Here is a 16,133-nt window from a genome sequence, read left to right as displayed (position 1 = left end):
AATTGAAAGTACAATGTGTGTGCATGCTTAAGGACCTTCTGTGTCAAGATAAAAGCATGTGACCTGTTGAGTTAAACGTGCACGTGGCACTGACCAACGCCAGTCGGCCGCCGCTGAGTCGACAGTCAGCTGACATTTTGGGAAATCATCTTTTTGTCTCAACCAGGCTTGCTCGGAATGTCATCTTTCCTACAGATGGATAGCCAGCTAATAAACAAATCACTCGTTTTCATTATTTTGATGTCTTTCCTAGGCCGTTATCTAATTAATGATTGCTATCTTAAAACATACAATAAAAACTATAAATGGGGGTAAAATAACTACCCATTTCACTATTAGTCTCATAAATCATTAAAATTTAAAATGTAAATCATGGTGCCCTTACTTTACTCTAAGACATTTTACTATTTTTATTTACTGACTTTATTCCTCCCCTTACGAATGAGCTTTCTCATACCCGTCTTAAACTACATTCCACTTTGACTGGGAGAGGCTGGCAACGATTTGATGTTTAAATAATAATAATTCTTGTTTACTTTTAAAATGTAATTTATAAAGTAATTAAAACATGACCTTTCACAGCCAGCCTTGAGAGTTAATCAACAAATTTGAGCACAGCTCTAATAAATGGGATATCGTGCCCTGAATTTGATGTTGGCTCAATCTTTGCAGAATATAATTTGCCACTCAGTCTTTTCAAATACTTTGTTTATAATGTTTCTTTTTCCTGCTCTTTGGGGAACTTTTCATTCATTTCGGGACCACAAGGTGATTGATCATGACCTTGAATTTGGAAAAACAGGTGACGGTGTTGACTAATCACCCAATAGCCACGTGTGGACGATACAATTTTTGCCAAGTATTGTGGATATGTGCCGAGGCCTTGTGGAATGTTCGTCTGCTCCTACGTTGTATGCGCGGTGGCACCAGCAGTGGCACTTCTCTGCAAAGTGGCATTTACTAGGAAAGCATAACATGAGCTTGTTCCGCAGCGTCCACAAAATGTCGCTTTGTCTAATCCATTGCAACAAGCAATTAATAGCACATCAACCAAACCAGGCTTATTTAAATTGAGACATTCCCTATGGCAAATGGTGTCACGTGACACTAGAAAACAGGTTTGTTAAAACGTCTTTCAGCTCATTGACATTTTATGACAATATAATGTGGTAGTTAGTAGTGTAATCAAAAATGTGTTAAATTCAAGTTAAGGTATCACAGTTAGATTGGACGTCTATCACTGTCAATGAGATCCAATGCTTTTATTTTTTAATCATGAAAAAGTAGTTTATATTTGTATGCTGTAAATAGAGTATATATGCAGTGCCAGCAATTATGTTAGGCATTCTGCATTTGATGTCAGAACAATTTGCTAATGTAAGGTCATGAAAGAGATTACATACGTATAAAATGTTGGTATATATGAATAATTTACATAATTCACTCGGAGGCCTGAATAACTGAAGCCACTACCCATTTTTTTGTATTTTTTATTATGATCCGGAAATGCATTCAGTTGCTTTGCCCATTAAATATATAAATTTGTTTCCCGTAAATCATTTTGGGGACAATTTCCCACAGGACTATCAAAAGAAACATTTTCACAAGGATTCTTTATTTTGTAATAAAAGCTTCACAACCCTAGATATCACATATATAAAGCTAGATGCATGTGTCTAATGTGTAACGCGCTAGAATCGAGTCCCCGTAGTCATAGCTTCCATCAGACATCTAGCATTTTCGATACGCGTTCGGGATGAGCGTTTGTTTACGCCCCCTCGATTGGTCTGCTTTACATCACATGACAATATGGGGACAGCCAATCAGCTACTTGACATCCTATTTATTTCTCATCCGTTTCCGTGTTGTCGCCTCAGCACGGAGTCGTCCGTCGTGCTTGGAGTTTATTAAGTCTGTCGTCCAGATACAGTTGAATCGCGCTGATTAGTTTGGCTTGGCGTGTTTATTGACGACACGGTCGAAAGAAAACGGATCTCCAAACTAGCTAGTTGAGGAACTAGCCCAAATTCTGATAAGAACATTGCTGTTTGTTGTTTGCTGACTACACAAAAGGTGATCGGGTGTGTATTTCTAGCTTGGTTTTCCCACTGATCTAATCAATAGTCGCGTCACGCTTTTCACCTTTGTCCTTTCGAATTTGTTTTTATTGGAAACGGATGCGTTTTCGAAATGGAGCTCATTGAATGTCCCTTTTAAAACGATGACTTGTTTGAACAATCCATTTCTATCTGGTCTCAGATTATTTCTTTGACCGCACGACGAGACATTTTTATATGAATCAATATAATATAAAAGTTAATATTTTCTACCGTTGTCTATCTATGTCTTCATCAAATAACGACCAAACAAATCAAATTGAAAGCCGTCACAGATGTGCCATGATTCGGGTGTTAATGCAAAATATCTGGCAACATTGTTCCCATCAGATGGTGGACAAACAAATACAATTGATTTTGACATTTATTGTTGTCTGTAGACTATGTTAAAGAACGGCGTCCTCACAAATGTCCCCTTTGGATGGGCGGCGGGTGGAAACCTGACGACATTGTGCCCGAACGGGTCCAAATGGGTCTGGGAAGGTCTTGGAGAATGCGCCCAAGATGCCAGAGACATGGCCAGCATCTACCTGGGTCTGCTGTCCATCCTATGTTTCATGATGTCGTCGTTGCCGTAAGTGTTGCCCTTTGAAAGGAAAGCGGCGGTCGGTCACCTGAACGCAGCATCATGTACTGTGTCTTTTGTTGACAGTCAGTATTATAGTTCGTGCAAGACGGGGAATATGGACAGCGCACTCTCCATTTGGTTTCTGCTGCTGTGGTTGGGAGGCGACACCTGCAATCTGGTGGGCTCCTTTTTGGCGGATCAGCTTCCACTTCAGGTAATATAGCCATATCATTCTTTTCATTTCATCTTTGCAGTGATGAGTGGCTCAAGTGGGAAAATATTGGTTGTATTCTTTGGGGGAATTCAGAACAATATTTGTCCACTTTTTTTTCTTCATTTCGATCACCAAGAATACATTAGAAGTAAAAAACATAGGTTCCTGTGTCAATTTATTACAATCCCAACACTGAAATGCATTTTTTATTTAAAATAACATACACATGGATACAATCTTGGTCACTGTTGAATAATTGAATTTGAATAATAATTTGAGTTTGCTCTCTTATGGGAGGATGTTGGTTTCATTAAACATGTCTGATTTCTTTTGAATTTGTTTTTCTTCCTTCAGACTTACACTGCAGTTTATTACGTACTAGCGGATTTGATGATGTTGGCAATGTATTTGTACTACAAGACAAAGCACAGAATGAGTGAAAGTGAGTCATCTTATTTTTTCTATTCTATTTCATGAGGCAACCAGAGGGTTTCTTTTAGTGATTTCTGTGGTTTTGTATTTATAGAATACACAATTCTGTAGCACTTGAAGAACGGGTTATATATTTTTTGACATAAGGTCTGTCACTGAACGGTTTAAAAGGTTACTGACTTGTATACTCCTAAAAAAAAAAAAAAAAGAAGAGTCATCAGTTAAGATGAATTCGGGAACTTATTTCTGCCGAGTAGTTGAGTCTTTGTCCGACACAGGAAATGGTGTCCTGACATCATCAAATACCATATGCTACAAATACACTCCGCAGTCACGTTTTTCCCTCGATTGCTGCCGATTTGTATTCACATTATGTTGCAACCCTTTTCTGAAAGTGCTGAAATGTCTCTTTTCTATTCTTCATTAGACCGGCGGGTTTTGCACATAGTGGGCGTGGCCTGTGTCCTGGGCATCGCAAGCTTCTCTCACCTTCCAGGATTGGTCGCTACACAGCAAGAAGCCATGCCCGCGACATATAGGGGGCGCACTCTGCTCTCTAGCACCGATCTTGCCGCGGTCAGTATACGGCTTGTTCATTTCAACTATATCTGGTTCAACATTTAGGACAAATAAGTTTGTTATTGTCAATGCCACAAATGCTTTGGTTTCATTGGCATGAGTTTTTTTGGTTTGGTTTGTTGTTATGCTCTCAGGTTATGTTGGAATGTTGTGCTTCCAGTATTTAAGACGCTAAATGAGGCCAAGTTAAATCCAGATCTGAAATTCCTTCTACAACTGCGGGAACAAAAAGTCCTTTTCCTAGTTATGATTAGATAAGCCTAAGTAATAACTTGATTCTAACTCTCGATTTCTCTTCTCTTCTCATTTTTGTTGCGTCAGTCATTCACCCCCAAAGAAATCATCGGATTTTCCATCGGATCAATTTCATCAGTCCTCTACCTGTGTTCCAGACTTCCCCAGATATACACTAATGTGAGTATGAAAACACAGACATTTTTTCCAGTGTTTGTTAACTTGACTCGTTCGTCTGTTTAATAAACATATTTTTGTTGCGATAAATAATACAAGAATATTCTACTACATTCACCTGTCAATTTAAAACAATGTTTGATCAATGTCTTATATTCTCTGCTACATAATTGTTTTCATCTTTTGAAAAAAATGGAGCAAACCATTCTGGAAAGTACAAAAATCGATCTTTTATTGGTGTGTCACCTATAAACTAGACACAAACCACAGCTGATCTCAATTTTGGGATAATGGTTGTTTAATTAGGGCCACGTGCCATTTGACGGCAAACACAATAGCAGTTCATACTTGAAAGTTCTTTATCAGCTTTTTGATGAGTGTTCTATTGTTGGATTGTAGCGTATAGGTGTCAAATTTTGTTTTTATTGCTGGTCACATTGTAGTTATTGTTGTGCAAGGCCTTGGTGCCAGGGCACCTTTCATGGTAACTGTCTGGGGAAAAAGGCAAACACAAACAGCTTATCTTTTGTAAAATGATAATGAATAAATATAAGTAAAATATACATATGTATATTTTCTACTTATTAGTAGTAGTCGTAATTTAATAGTGGTTTGGCATTGTGCTATGCATTAAATAGATGGAGCTGTGCTAAAGGGAATTTCATACAGATTTGATTAAACTCTATGGATCCATAAACAAGGCACATTGGATTATAAGATGACTTTTGAGCAAATTGAAGTCTTTGAGTTGCACCTTGTAGTGCGGAACATACACTAGTTGGACCCTCAAATCAAGGCGTCATCAGTCACATTTGACCCTAACAAAGAATTCTGATCTAATGTTTCACTTTTGTCGTCCCAGTTCAAGAGGAAATCCACCGAGGGCTTGTCTTTCTTCCTCTTTGCTCTGGTCATCTTTGGAAATACGACGTATGGCCTGAGCGTGCTCCTTAAAAACCCCGACCAGGGTGAAGGAGAGAACAACTACGTGATCCATCACCTGCCTTGGCTCATCGGAAGCCTGGGTACACTCGCCCTGGACCTCTTTGTATCCTTTGGCGTCTGACTTTGTCGGAGACTTGCTACATTCTTGGCTTTCGTGACTTAGCGCGCACGTGTTCGTCAACTATCCATACGCTCGCCACCGTACAGCGCACCCACCCGGCTGGAAGCCGCATTGACGGGAGATGTATGTTATGCAGAAGCATGAGATCATGATAGTACAGGAAGATGCCAAACGTTAAAAATCGTATTTCGTAATGGGTAAAGAACATTATCAGATTTTGTGACCTCTTTTCCTAGTAGCATTTACTGGCAAAAGGTGCAAAAGTAAAAGTAAAGCACCCTGTTATCTCATTTTTTAATTGTTTGTGGTGCATCTTGGAATCTCAGTTTTTCATCTTTAATACCCTGCTTCAGATTTCCGTCCAGTTTTTCAGCTACCGCAAATCAGCGGACCGACTGGACGCCAGCTCCTCGGAGACCGCGCCTCTAATGGGGGCGTAAACCATTCCCCCCCAAACCACTCCCCTTCTATTCAACACAACCATAAAAGGAAAAAAAACATCAAATAAGGATGAACACATTTTATTGTTTTTAATTGTACAGCTATATTTATTTCACTTTTTGTTTTCTGGTAAACATTTTTAAAGAATGTGGACAGACGATACATATTTCTGGTGTGCCATTCTGTCGTAGTGTTAAAGGGAAAAGGACAAATTCTATCAAGGCTTTTCCCGTCGACAATTTAATTTTTTCGCGCAATGTTGCTGCTCCAAGAAAATTGTTGGTTTTGTTTACAGCGCTCCTATAACTGGAATCGTTAGGGTTTTTTTGCTCATTATGTCGAACGTGTATATTTTTATGAAGTCCTGTAATCAGAAAAAACATGCTTTATTATTATTTTTGTTTGTTATGGGGTTTTGAACACATTTTAATTTCAGTTGCTAAGTTTTATTTTGTCTTAAATACAGCCGCCATTTTTCTTTTCGGACTGGTGTAACGACGTCACGTACACAAAAAAAATCACGCTAGATTAATCTACAATTTTCACACTAGTTTTTGCACATTTTTGTACTTTGGGAAAAGACAAGGTTGTTGGGTCAGTTTACTGTGCGACAAAATATGAATCGATTATAAGAGAAACAAGTAAATTGGGCTTCTGTTCATTTTTTGGAGTGAATGATTTGGTGTGGTTTTTCTATGGGTAACAGCCTCGTAGTGACCTCTAAAAACACACAATGTTCCATTGAGCAATCACAAACGCAAGCCATAAGAGCCCACCCGCTGAGTGTGTGAGGTCAATGTAAAAATAAGGCGTCCATGTTGACGGTTGGGAAACAGTGGCTAAGAGATTAGGAAGAAGGATTTTTAGAGGTCAGTGCAGAGCTTCCATCCATCATCAAGGATGAACACAGCCCCTTTATAAACAACTCTTAGGCGGATTTTCATAATGAGATACTTTCAGCCAAGACCAACTGCGGGAAAAACGTTCCAGAGCAAAACTAACTTATAAATGACATCCTATCAAAATTGACTGGGAAGGGCTGGCAGACTTATACACTGTATTGAACATGATCAGACAGGCGTTTTGCAATGCAACGTTTTTGTGGGGTGTATTCATGTGGTGGCTGGTCTTTATACAGAGTCACAGGTTGTTTACTTCCCCCTACCGATAAGCACATTGACATGTTTGGAAATCAGTGGACTTAACTCGCTGATTTTTGCTCCCAATTATTGTAACGCTTCCTCACTAAACACTCAAGTCTGAGCCGACAACGATAACAAAACAGAGCAGAAACGTGATGTATGCCGCGTTGAATTTAAGGGGAGCTTTATGCTAGGGAGCGAGTGTTCACTTCAGTTTACTGAACGTCCTCTTTCTTTTCCATCTCCCAACAACGTGACACCCTACCAAGATGCATGGCGACCTGTTAGGACCTCCAATAAAATGGCCATCTTTCGGGCCTCCGTGTTGTTGTGCTCAGATGTCAGTGGAGGAGGATTCTTTGGCCCAAATTCTTGCTTTACTGGTTGGACTACAGCTAATGCTTGAACCTTGAAATTATACTTGAGTATTCACACCCACTCCTGCTAGTTTTGATAAACTAATATTGTCATCGGTAGCTAATGACTTGAAATAAGATTACCAACACACACACACACGTCATACGTTTGTCTAAACTTTTTTTCACAATTACAATTACTTTTATCTTTTCTTAAGATTTTTTTAAAACAAAACCTTTCACATGGCTTTTTAATTTTTTATATTTTTTTCTATTTGGGATTTATTCATGGCCTTTTAAATATATTTTTTCTTTATTTCAATAACTAATTTTCTCTCGAACAGAAGTACATCGAAAAGAGGAGAAACAGCGCCCCTGCCTGTATGAGGAGACACTGCCCATTTTTGCATATGACTACTAATAGGTCCACCATGATGTTTACTCTGTGTCCTCCAGTCGCCGGACCAGGTTGGAGCCCCCTCCAAATTCCAAACCACACCAATTGTGGATGGTGGTGTGGCCTTGCCGCCCCACCACAGAGACACGCCCACCATGGACGTTCACCCATCCTCAGGAGAGAAAGGAGGAGTCTTCCATCTACTATCCAATATTAACTGCAACACAAACAGACGAGCGATAAACAAAAGGTAGAGTAAACACACTCCCAAGGTTTTGTCACAACACACACGCACACAAGGTAAATAATTAATTAACAGCCCATGTTTGTAAAAGTTTCCCGAAAGCATCTGCTCCTGTGTATAACATACATTCACAGATTGTATACTATACACGTTCAGTATTATAAAAGCAATCCAATCTATAGGTAATCATTAAAGTACATTCTAAAAGCCTCAAAAATAGTATTAAATTATTCTTAGTCAGCAGAATACTCAGAGTGATCATATATTTAGGTAATATGAAATTCAATTAAAAACATACAGTGATACTTCTACTTACAAATGTCTCTACATACAAAATATTGATGTGGTGGCGTTGAGATCCTGATTCCTGGGCCTTCGTTCATCACAGAGTTGTTTCTTGAGTTTTTATAGCTGTGTGTAACATAACTTTAAGTTGTGTGTTTACGTCTGCGTATGTTTACTGAGCTGCCACTTACAATTTCACCCCATTGGAAAATACCATTGCATTTCTTATTCATTTTATTGGCTTAATCAATAATTTTCTTATCTCTTTTGAATACATACATTTGCATACAAATTTCATGCAAAATCTGTATACTTATATCATTTTTAAAGGGTTTAGGAGGTAGTATTTAAATGTTGGGTGGAAGGAATTAGGCCATTTCAATGTAAAATATGCCTCCACTTACAAAAAGTGAATGAAATGTTATGAACTCACTTCCGGGACCAATTCATTTTGTAAGTAGAGGTACCACTGTATTCTTAAACAAAACATGAAGTTGTCACGTAGATACACAAACACACATTAAGTTTGTGTCACGTTTGTGGCGATGCTGCCAACAAGGTGAAAGTTCACTACGATTCCCTCCAATGTGGACATGTTCTGATCCGTGACATCTCAGTCCATCCCAGCTGTTTGGATCCCGCTCACATCCCAAGTCCTTCCTGGGTGTCCCCTCTCCCCCTTTTGGTCGTAACCTTTGTGTTGGAACCTCCTCCAACACATCATCAATCACAGAACGCAACAAGCTTCAGCTGGACTTGACTTCTCCGCTTTAAAAAAAAGGACCGCTAAGAGATTTGCTCCAGGGGGATTGTGGAATGTTTTTTTTTTTCTCTCCCCTGACTCCTCTATTTCCCAGATACGTGATGAAATTTGGCATGTCTGTGGAGATTATTGCCTGAGTTGTGTCCTTCTTGATGATTTGGCGCACGTTGGGGCCATTGCCGTCTCAGTAAAGCGTCCAACAGCCATTGGGTTCTGATGAGAGAGTGGACGGACTTGGAGATGAACTTCTGCTCAACGGGAGGGTTTCTCCCCTCCTCGGACTCGTACTGCTCCGCCGAGCAGCCGCAGTTCTACGGTGAGTCTTTAAACATATTTTATATGTTTTTATTGACCTATAAAATAGATATATATTATAAGTCAAGGGATTCTTTCATGCCTGAGGGCAATACAAGCGCAAGAAAGAAGTCAGATCGAATTCCCCATTGTGATTTCGTAGAAGAATAGTAAGCATAAATGTACAGCGTTATTATTATTATTATTTTTTGGTATTCTTTTGTTAATTCATGTTTTTAACCAGTGGACAGAAGTTGGCACTTTATACCCTTACTCGTTGGTCATTTACAAAAACCTAAATAGAAGCAATCATCCTAATGTTTTACATTTTTAATGGTTATTGTATTTATTGTATTTTTGTAGTCTTTTTAAATACATTTATTAATTAATCATAGTTATTTAACACAAAATAATACAAATAAAATACTAAATAGCCAAAATACACACTGGTTATGGCCCTGGGGAACATTCTTTCATAGTATTTAACTCAATTCATCTCATCAACAGTGATTGATGTCCAATTTAAATACATTGAATGGAATTTCTCAATATCAATTTATTTAAACTGAAAAGACTGGGTGATTAGATTAAGACACCATGAGTATTTAACATTTCCACAATGTTTTGTTATTTTGCAGCCTGAAGCTCTGTGAAGTCCTCACTCAATTAGTCGTTTTTGTTCATGTGTAAACTAACTTTAATGTCCTAATCGTGTGTTAGTTGTTAACTGATTGGCCTGAAACTTGGTAGCTATGTAGCATTGGCCATTATCGACCATTCCTCTGATACTGATTTTTTTCTTTATTTTGAGTAATCGGGCTGATTTATTAATCCCATACTTTAATTCGCCAGTATGTTATATCCCAAGCTCCAGCTTGCAGTGGGCTGTAGCAACCTTGGGCCAGTTTCCAATAGCATTGGATTTTTAATAGTTGAAGCATTTAAATGATTAAAAAACAACGGTGAAATATTTTAATTTGAGAAAATCTATTATGAGCTTGACTTTCGAAAATGACCGATATATGTGATGCACCTGTATTCTAACACGTGACAGGCATTGTGAGTGTCATGTTGGGAATTCAAATCATTTCCAGACATTTTGTGAAAACCAATCAGCTTCCAAAGAAACAATCAAGCGAATATCGAGGTCTCAACGGAATTTGCCGATCCGTTCCTCGCTAGAACTTGCGAACGTGTCCGAGACAGGATGCAGCTGAGGAGGTCCCAGTGACGTCCACGACATTTTCCTGCCCGAGTCATTTAGTTTTCAGTGGAACGACTTCTCAAGTGTTTTTTTCCAGTGAGAAAACACTTGGGTCCATTGGCAGCCTTCTAAAATGCAGCTGGAACTTCTTGACTCGGACCGATGAGGGAGGGGGGTCGTCATTGACCAGATTGCTAACGTTTCAATGGCCTGAAACAATGGCTACATTTATCCTTAGGTATAATGGACAAATATGGAATTTACTACTAATACTACATAAGTGATACTACATATATGGTAGTCTCAATTCCAGCACTGATCGTTAAACTTTCTGTTTCTTAGCAGATGGTTCTTCTCATTATCGTATCATGCTTGTGTATGCTGGTATGTATGGTGGGGGGGTCACATCATGTGACCAAAATGTTTATAAACCATTAGAAAACTGTCTAAACACCCCTCGGCATCCCTCCCATCCCACACGTTTGTGAGCCAACGACAATCTATCCTTCGCCCTCATCACCCCAAACGCCCCCGAAGCCTCCGCCGTCTTCTCGTCGGCATGCGAGGATGACAAACTGACAAATTATTTCAAATGATGTCATGTGCTCCTGAGTCATGTTAATATGTCCTTTTTATTGTACATTGGGGACTCATTAAACACATTGGATGCCAGACGTCCAATCCATTTGGTTTGGGAGGGAACATGAGTTAAATGTGACAATAATAATATATAATGATATATAATAATATAATGTAATGTAATTAATATAATAATAATAAATTATATAATCTAATAACATGTGCATTAAAGGCTTTTTAATTGGCCTTGTGTGATTTTATAGATTACTGAATTTTAGGATTCATTTATCTCTAAGACATCACATTCTGAAAAAAATGCCTTACCGAAATGACAGAACTTTTCCACACTGTTTAATGATTATTATTATTTTTTTAAATGTACTCGGGGACGGTTTTTGCTACGGGCAATGCGGGCGACTGCCATAGGGTGCAATCCATAACAGGGCACATAAAAGCCCTCCCCCAATTAAATAAACAGATGTGTGAGGCCGATGCGCAAACCATTCAGCCAGCGGGTCGCCTATTTAACAAACATAAATAACATGTGTACTTGTGTTTGTACTTTACGGGTGTTGCGTGTGTATGGGGGTGAGGGGTTCCACCCAGGGCATAAAATTAGCTAGGACCACCTCTGGATGTACATGTTTTACTAACTAAATATCGTTCTGGTTTCAATTCTGAAAATTCTAGACATGTTGGGAGACCCTCTGGGCTACCCACCGCTGGACCCGGACCTCCAGCTGTTTCCTCACAGTCCACAGCAGTACAACCCGTTCAGTCTGGCCTTTCCGGTCTACGGCTCACCCTCATCCTCCACGTCCTCGTCATCCTCGCAGCCCACTCTATATCAATTGGGCCCCGACTTCTCCGAAGGCCCCTACGATGGCGCCGCGGTGGAGTCGCACCGTGGAGTCCTACCCCTGGGATTCCTTCCCACAGGCCGGAGATCCGTCGGGAAAATGCGATCTCGTGACGAACTGTGCGTGGTGTGCGGGGATAAAGCGTCGGGGTATCACTACAACGCGCTGACCTGCGAGGGATGCAAAGGTGACCTGGCGGCTGCCGTCTTACAAGGCTAACTTCATAATGGAGTCTTTGGGGCTCTGTTCCCAATTTTGCAGGTTTCTTCAGGCGGAGTGTCACCAAAAAGGCAGTGTATCACTGTAAAAGAGGCGGCGGCTGTGAGATGGATATGTACATGAGGAGAAAATGTCAGGATTGTCGACTCAGGAAATGTCACGCCGTGGGAATGCTGGCTGAGTGTGAGTACAGAGGAGGCCACGTGCCAGGATTTTTACACAATCCATCCACAAAAGGAATTTGATCAAACCCAACTGCATCACTTTTGTTCCCATTTGATATCCAATTGTAGTATTAGTTTTGCCTGCACATATTTTGCTATGCCTCACCCCAAAAGGAAATAATCAATCAATCAAAAGCCTTTATTGACATTATGTAACAGCTGCGTATAACCAAATTGGCGGTGCTTTTCCAATAAAGTAAAAAACTTTGTCTTAATAAATTATAAGAAAAAACACAAAAATTGGTTTGAGTAATAGTACATCTAAATAATTCCAAATTATATCTATTTTTAATTAAATCTATTGTAACTTTATATGGTTTCTCCAACAAAAAAATGACAATAAATAATGTTGAACATTTGTAAAAATGTAATAAATAAATAAATTAATAAATAATGAAAAAATTATTTGGGGAAAATAAATGTTGAAAAATGATTTCTCATTGAATGTAACTTCTAACTTTGTCATGATGATTTGTTGACGTCTTCGTCTCCATAGGCCTCTTGACGGAGGTTCAGTGTCAATCCAAACGACTTCGTAAAGGCCGAAGAGGAAGCCGACGGGAGGAAATGCAAAATGGAGACGGCAAGCAAGTCACTTCCACCGGCAGACGTGGCGATCAGCATGTATGAATGACTCCAACCTACTTCCAAAACATTTCATTTGTCAAATCTCTGAAAGACACTTTAAAACAAATGTGTTCAAACTATATACTTGCAGGCTGCATTTAAGCTTCTTGTCCGGGCCATTTTCAACATTTTGAATAATACTTTCAGTTTGCTGACTTTAAGACATTTACTTGTTTTATATTTTTCAAGGGGACTTTGATTTCTACCACTTTTAAGATGCTAGTCATCTAGAGTAAAATCTTTCTTTCAGCGGATTTAATCGTAGCAAGTTTTAACCAGTCGATGATTGTGTGCCGCAACAGGTTTTGTTCAGTTTAAGCCGAGAACAGAAACACACCGTGGACAAGATGGCGGAGGCTCATCGAGCGTGTCGAGTTCAGTGAAACCATCGTGATCGGTCGTACAATCCAGTGTTTCCCAACCTTCTTTGAGATACGGCACACTCTAACAATTAAAAAATCTCAAGGGACATCACCATCGGAAAATCTCTCATTTCAAACTGTGTTGCCTATATTAACAATAGTCATTCTCACCAAAGTTTTATCAGCAGCTATCATTTAAACCTCCAAAATATACCAAAATCCAATTTTTCACACTGACTTAATGTCCCCAAAAGTTGATGTCAGTGAACCCTGAACAACTTCTGCCCCGAGTGATGCAAAAATAAGTCATGTCATGTTTTTTATGGCATAATTTTATGACTTTTCTCCAAATATTACGCCAAAAAATGTGCTCACACAGACATATGAATTTTTCTCTCTGATTATTACATTGTATGACAATTTCCCGTGGCACAGTGGTTGGGAAACACTGCTCTAATCACTGATCTAATTTGTGTGTGGGTGCTTTATTAACCCCGTATTGTTGCTCAGGCGTCTGATTGGATGCATGCCGAAGAAGGGGAGGGACTTCTAGAGGTTTCATCATCTCGCCTGCATAGGGCCTTGCAGTTTGCCAGGACCGTGCCCGGTAAGACGTCAACTGCAGATTGATTTTTCAGGCTCAAGGCTTGTCAAGTCTCAGTTTGTGTTGTTGTTGGTCGTGTGTACACTATCATTTCTTACTATTGGGGCGGTATTAGAGGATGGATCACAATGAAATTTGCTAGGTACACCATTGAAAAGAAGTCTTTGATTTCCCCACCCTTCACAGGTTTTGATTTGTTGGACCTGTCAGACCAACACTGCCTCCTGTCAGCATCTTCACTGGATCTCATGTTCTTGCTTTCTGCCCAAAACTTTGCCAGTAACCCAACCACGTGGCCCACTGCAGGTGTATAGATGATCCTCTGCCTAAGTAGTGTTTTTTTTAATAGTGGTCATTATGATTTGATCACAAATGTTCAATTTGATCCTCAACAGCGCTGCAGCCTTTCAGCACCTGGACACACGAATGTCTGAGATTCGTTGACTGCAAGGAAAATTTCCAAAGTAAGTATATACCTCTCACAATGGTTATCCTTAAAAGTAAAATGTGTGTTTCAACAGGGCGCAGTGAAGACCTCTTGAGTCCCATGCTCGCCTTCTTTCGCAGCATGGTGGCGCTGCAGGTGACCGAAGCCGAGTATGTCCTGCTTGGCGCCACCGCTCTGCTCTGCTCAGGTCAGAATTGGAAGATTGACTTCCTGTTATGTGTAGTTGGGGTTGGTTTTGGGATGGTTTGTATGCTTTCCGTCTGTTGTGTCCCTCATGGTTTCCCTTCTCTCGATCCCTCGATCAGCAATGTGTACTTTGGACTCAACCATTGTCTGTCTATTTAAACCCTGCGTGTTTGTCAGTTTTTGTCAGATCGTCTGCTTTGTTTGCATAATGCAAAGTTACCGTGTCTTCCATGTCTGGTTTGGTTTTTGTTATTTATTTCTAAGTCCTTGTTAGTTTCTTGAATTACCACCTGCCTCAGTCATAAAGTTTTGTTAGATTATCCTATTCCACGTTGATTGGTACTCCGCATTTGAGTCCTGCTCCTCCTACGTTCCACGCTAGACGTAACATTTCCGTTTCAATTTAGAGATTAGAATAGCTCGCATTCGGTATTCACAAAACCAAAAAAAATTTTAAGAGTGAACAAAATCTGTGACCAAAAATAATATGCAACAAACCAATGGAGATCCAAGTAATTTTAACCATCTTAGGGTACTCATAGGTCACTTCCTGTAAATTAAAAGGCTTCAGCTTATTGTTTTTTTTTCTTTTTCTTTTTTTAAAAATATAGACAGTGCGTCGCTGCTGGCCACCTGCTACGTGGAAAAAATGCAAGAGCTGATCCTGGACCTGTTGTCCCGCACGTGCGGCGTCCAGGCTGGAACGGATGCCGGCAGGCCTCAGCGGCTCGGTCGACTTTTGGGACGGCTGACAGAGATTCGGACCCTTTGTCACAACTACCGCTTTCTTACCCAACAGAACTACGAAGCTTAATGGAAGGTGTCGGCTCCACTAAATAGTTGAATCTGAATTTACATCTGGCGTGTGGCCCTTTTAGTATTCCGTTTCTATTTTTATTCATTCATTTGAGCGTCAATTCTTCAATGTGGACCCCTTAGCATTTGCACTGCCAAGTCGTGGCAAATTCATTTTGCAGGTTTAACCCAAGACTGTGGTGAGGCGAAATGTATTTACAGTGTTCCCTCGGTTATCGCGGTTAATGGGGACCGGGACCACCCGGATAAGTGAATTTCTGCGAAGTAGGGATTCCCCTTCAAAAATGCCTAATTTGAATTTATTTCCATTTTTCTTTTAATTTACCCCCCTGTATACAGCACACCATATAGAATACGGGTAGAGAGAGTGAAATTCATGTTATAACAAAAAAACTGTAAAATATGTTGTTTAAATGTAATATTTTTATTTTTTTTTTTTTCCCCAAAAAATCTGCGAAGCTCTGAGTCCGCCATAGCTGAACCGCGAAGTAGCGAGAAAACACTGTAGTTGTAACAGACAAAACAATAAATACTACTGCATACTTTTGGGAACCTTTGGTCCAGTGAATAAGTCATTTGCCTCCCACCTCTGTGGACCTGGGTTCAGATCCTGCTTTGCTCTGCTTACCTACTTTTTCCCACTTGAAGGTACCATAAAGTACTAAGTATGATCTGGCAGTGGACAGAGACAAAAG

The 16,133-nt window shown here is 39.8% G+C and overlaps 2 protein-coding genes across 4 annotated transcripts; both read left to right on the top strand.

The window, feature by feature from the left end:
- The first annotated feature begins 1,848 nt into the window (after window positions 1-1,848).
- On the top strand, window positions 1,849-6,503 carry slc66a1 (solute carrier family 66 member 1). Of its 2 annotated transcripts, none has more exons than XM_077731511.1 (8): window positions 1,849-2,073; window positions 2,498-2,691; window positions 2,770-2,899; window positions 3,254-3,341; window positions 3,759-3,907; window positions 4,232-4,324; window positions 5,184-5,369; window positions 5,741-6,503. In XM_077731511.1, exons 2-8 carry the CDS (start codon window positions 2,501-2,503, stop codon window positions 5,825-5,827), a joined length of 924 nt encoding a protein of 307 aa, XP_077587637.1. In that variant the 5' UTR covers window positions 1,849-2,073; window positions 2,498-2,500; the 3' UTR covers window positions 5,828-6,503. The 2 variants fall into 2 exon arrangements, with proteins under 2 accessions (XP_077587637.1, XP_077587629.1); XM_077731503.1 differs by having other exon boundaries at window positions 1,849-2,081.
- Window positions 6,504-8,725: 2,222 nt separating this feature from the next.
- Window positions 8,726-15,758, top strand: nr1h5 (nuclear receptor subfamily 1, group H, member 5). Of its 2 annotated transcripts, XM_077721746.1 has the most exons (10): window positions 8,726-9,331; window positions 11,783-12,139; window positions 12,214-12,354; window positions 12,892-13,019; window positions 13,325-13,396; window positions 13,895-13,991; window positions 14,175-14,294; window positions 14,384-14,452; window positions 14,510-14,623; window positions 15,234-15,758. In XM_077721746.1, the coding sequence occupies exons 1-10, from the start codon at window positions 9,232-9,234 to the stop codon at window positions 15,434-15,436; spliced, it is 1,401 nt and encodes a 466-aa protein (XP_077577872.1). In that variant the 5' UTR covers window positions 8,726-9,231; the 3' UTR covers window positions 15,437-15,758. The 2 variants fall into 2 exon arrangements, with proteins under 2 accessions (XP_077577872.1, XP_077577863.1); XM_077721737.1 differs by having other exon boundaries at window positions 14,384-14,623.
- The last annotated feature ends 375 nt before the right edge of the window (window positions 15,759-16,133 follow it).

Source organism: Stigmatopora nigra, chromosome 1 (assembly GCF_051989575.1).
Source record: "Stigmatopora nigra isolate UIUO_SnigA chromosome 1, RoL_Snig_1.1, whole genome shotgun sequence".
Lineage (NCBI taxonomy): Eukaryota > Metazoa > Chordata > Actinopteri > Syngnathiformes > Syngnathidae > Stigmatopora > Stigmatopora nigra.
The sequence above is the reverse complement of the archived record's forward strand: the minus strand, read 5'-3'. Positions and strand labels throughout refer to the sequence as shown.

Coding starts and splice junctions, on each gene's coding strand:
- slc66a1 (XM_077731511.1), top strand. CDS start 2,501: ATGTTAAAGAACGGCGTCCTCACAAATGTCCCCTTTGGATGGGCGGCG. Junction 2,692..2,769: donor TTCATGATGTCGTCGTTGCC/GTAAGTGTTGCC, acceptor TTTTGTTGACAG/TCAGTATTATAGTTCGTGCA. Junction 3,908..4,231: donor CTAGCACCGATCTTGCCGCG/GTCAGTATACGG, acceptor TTGTTGCGTCAG/TCATTCACCCCCAAAGAAAT.
- nr1h5 (XM_077721737.1), top strand. CDS start 9,232: ATGAGAGAGTGGACGGACTTGGAGATGAACTTCTGCTCAACGGGAGGG. Junction 13,992..14,174: donor GTTTGCCAGGACCGTGCCCG/GTAAGACGTCAA, acceptor CACCCTTCACAG/GTTTTGATTTGTTGGACCTG. Junction 14,624..15,233: donor CACCGCTCTGCTCTGCTCAG/GTCAGAATTGGA, acceptor TTAAAAATATAG/ACAGTGCGTCGCTGCTGGCC.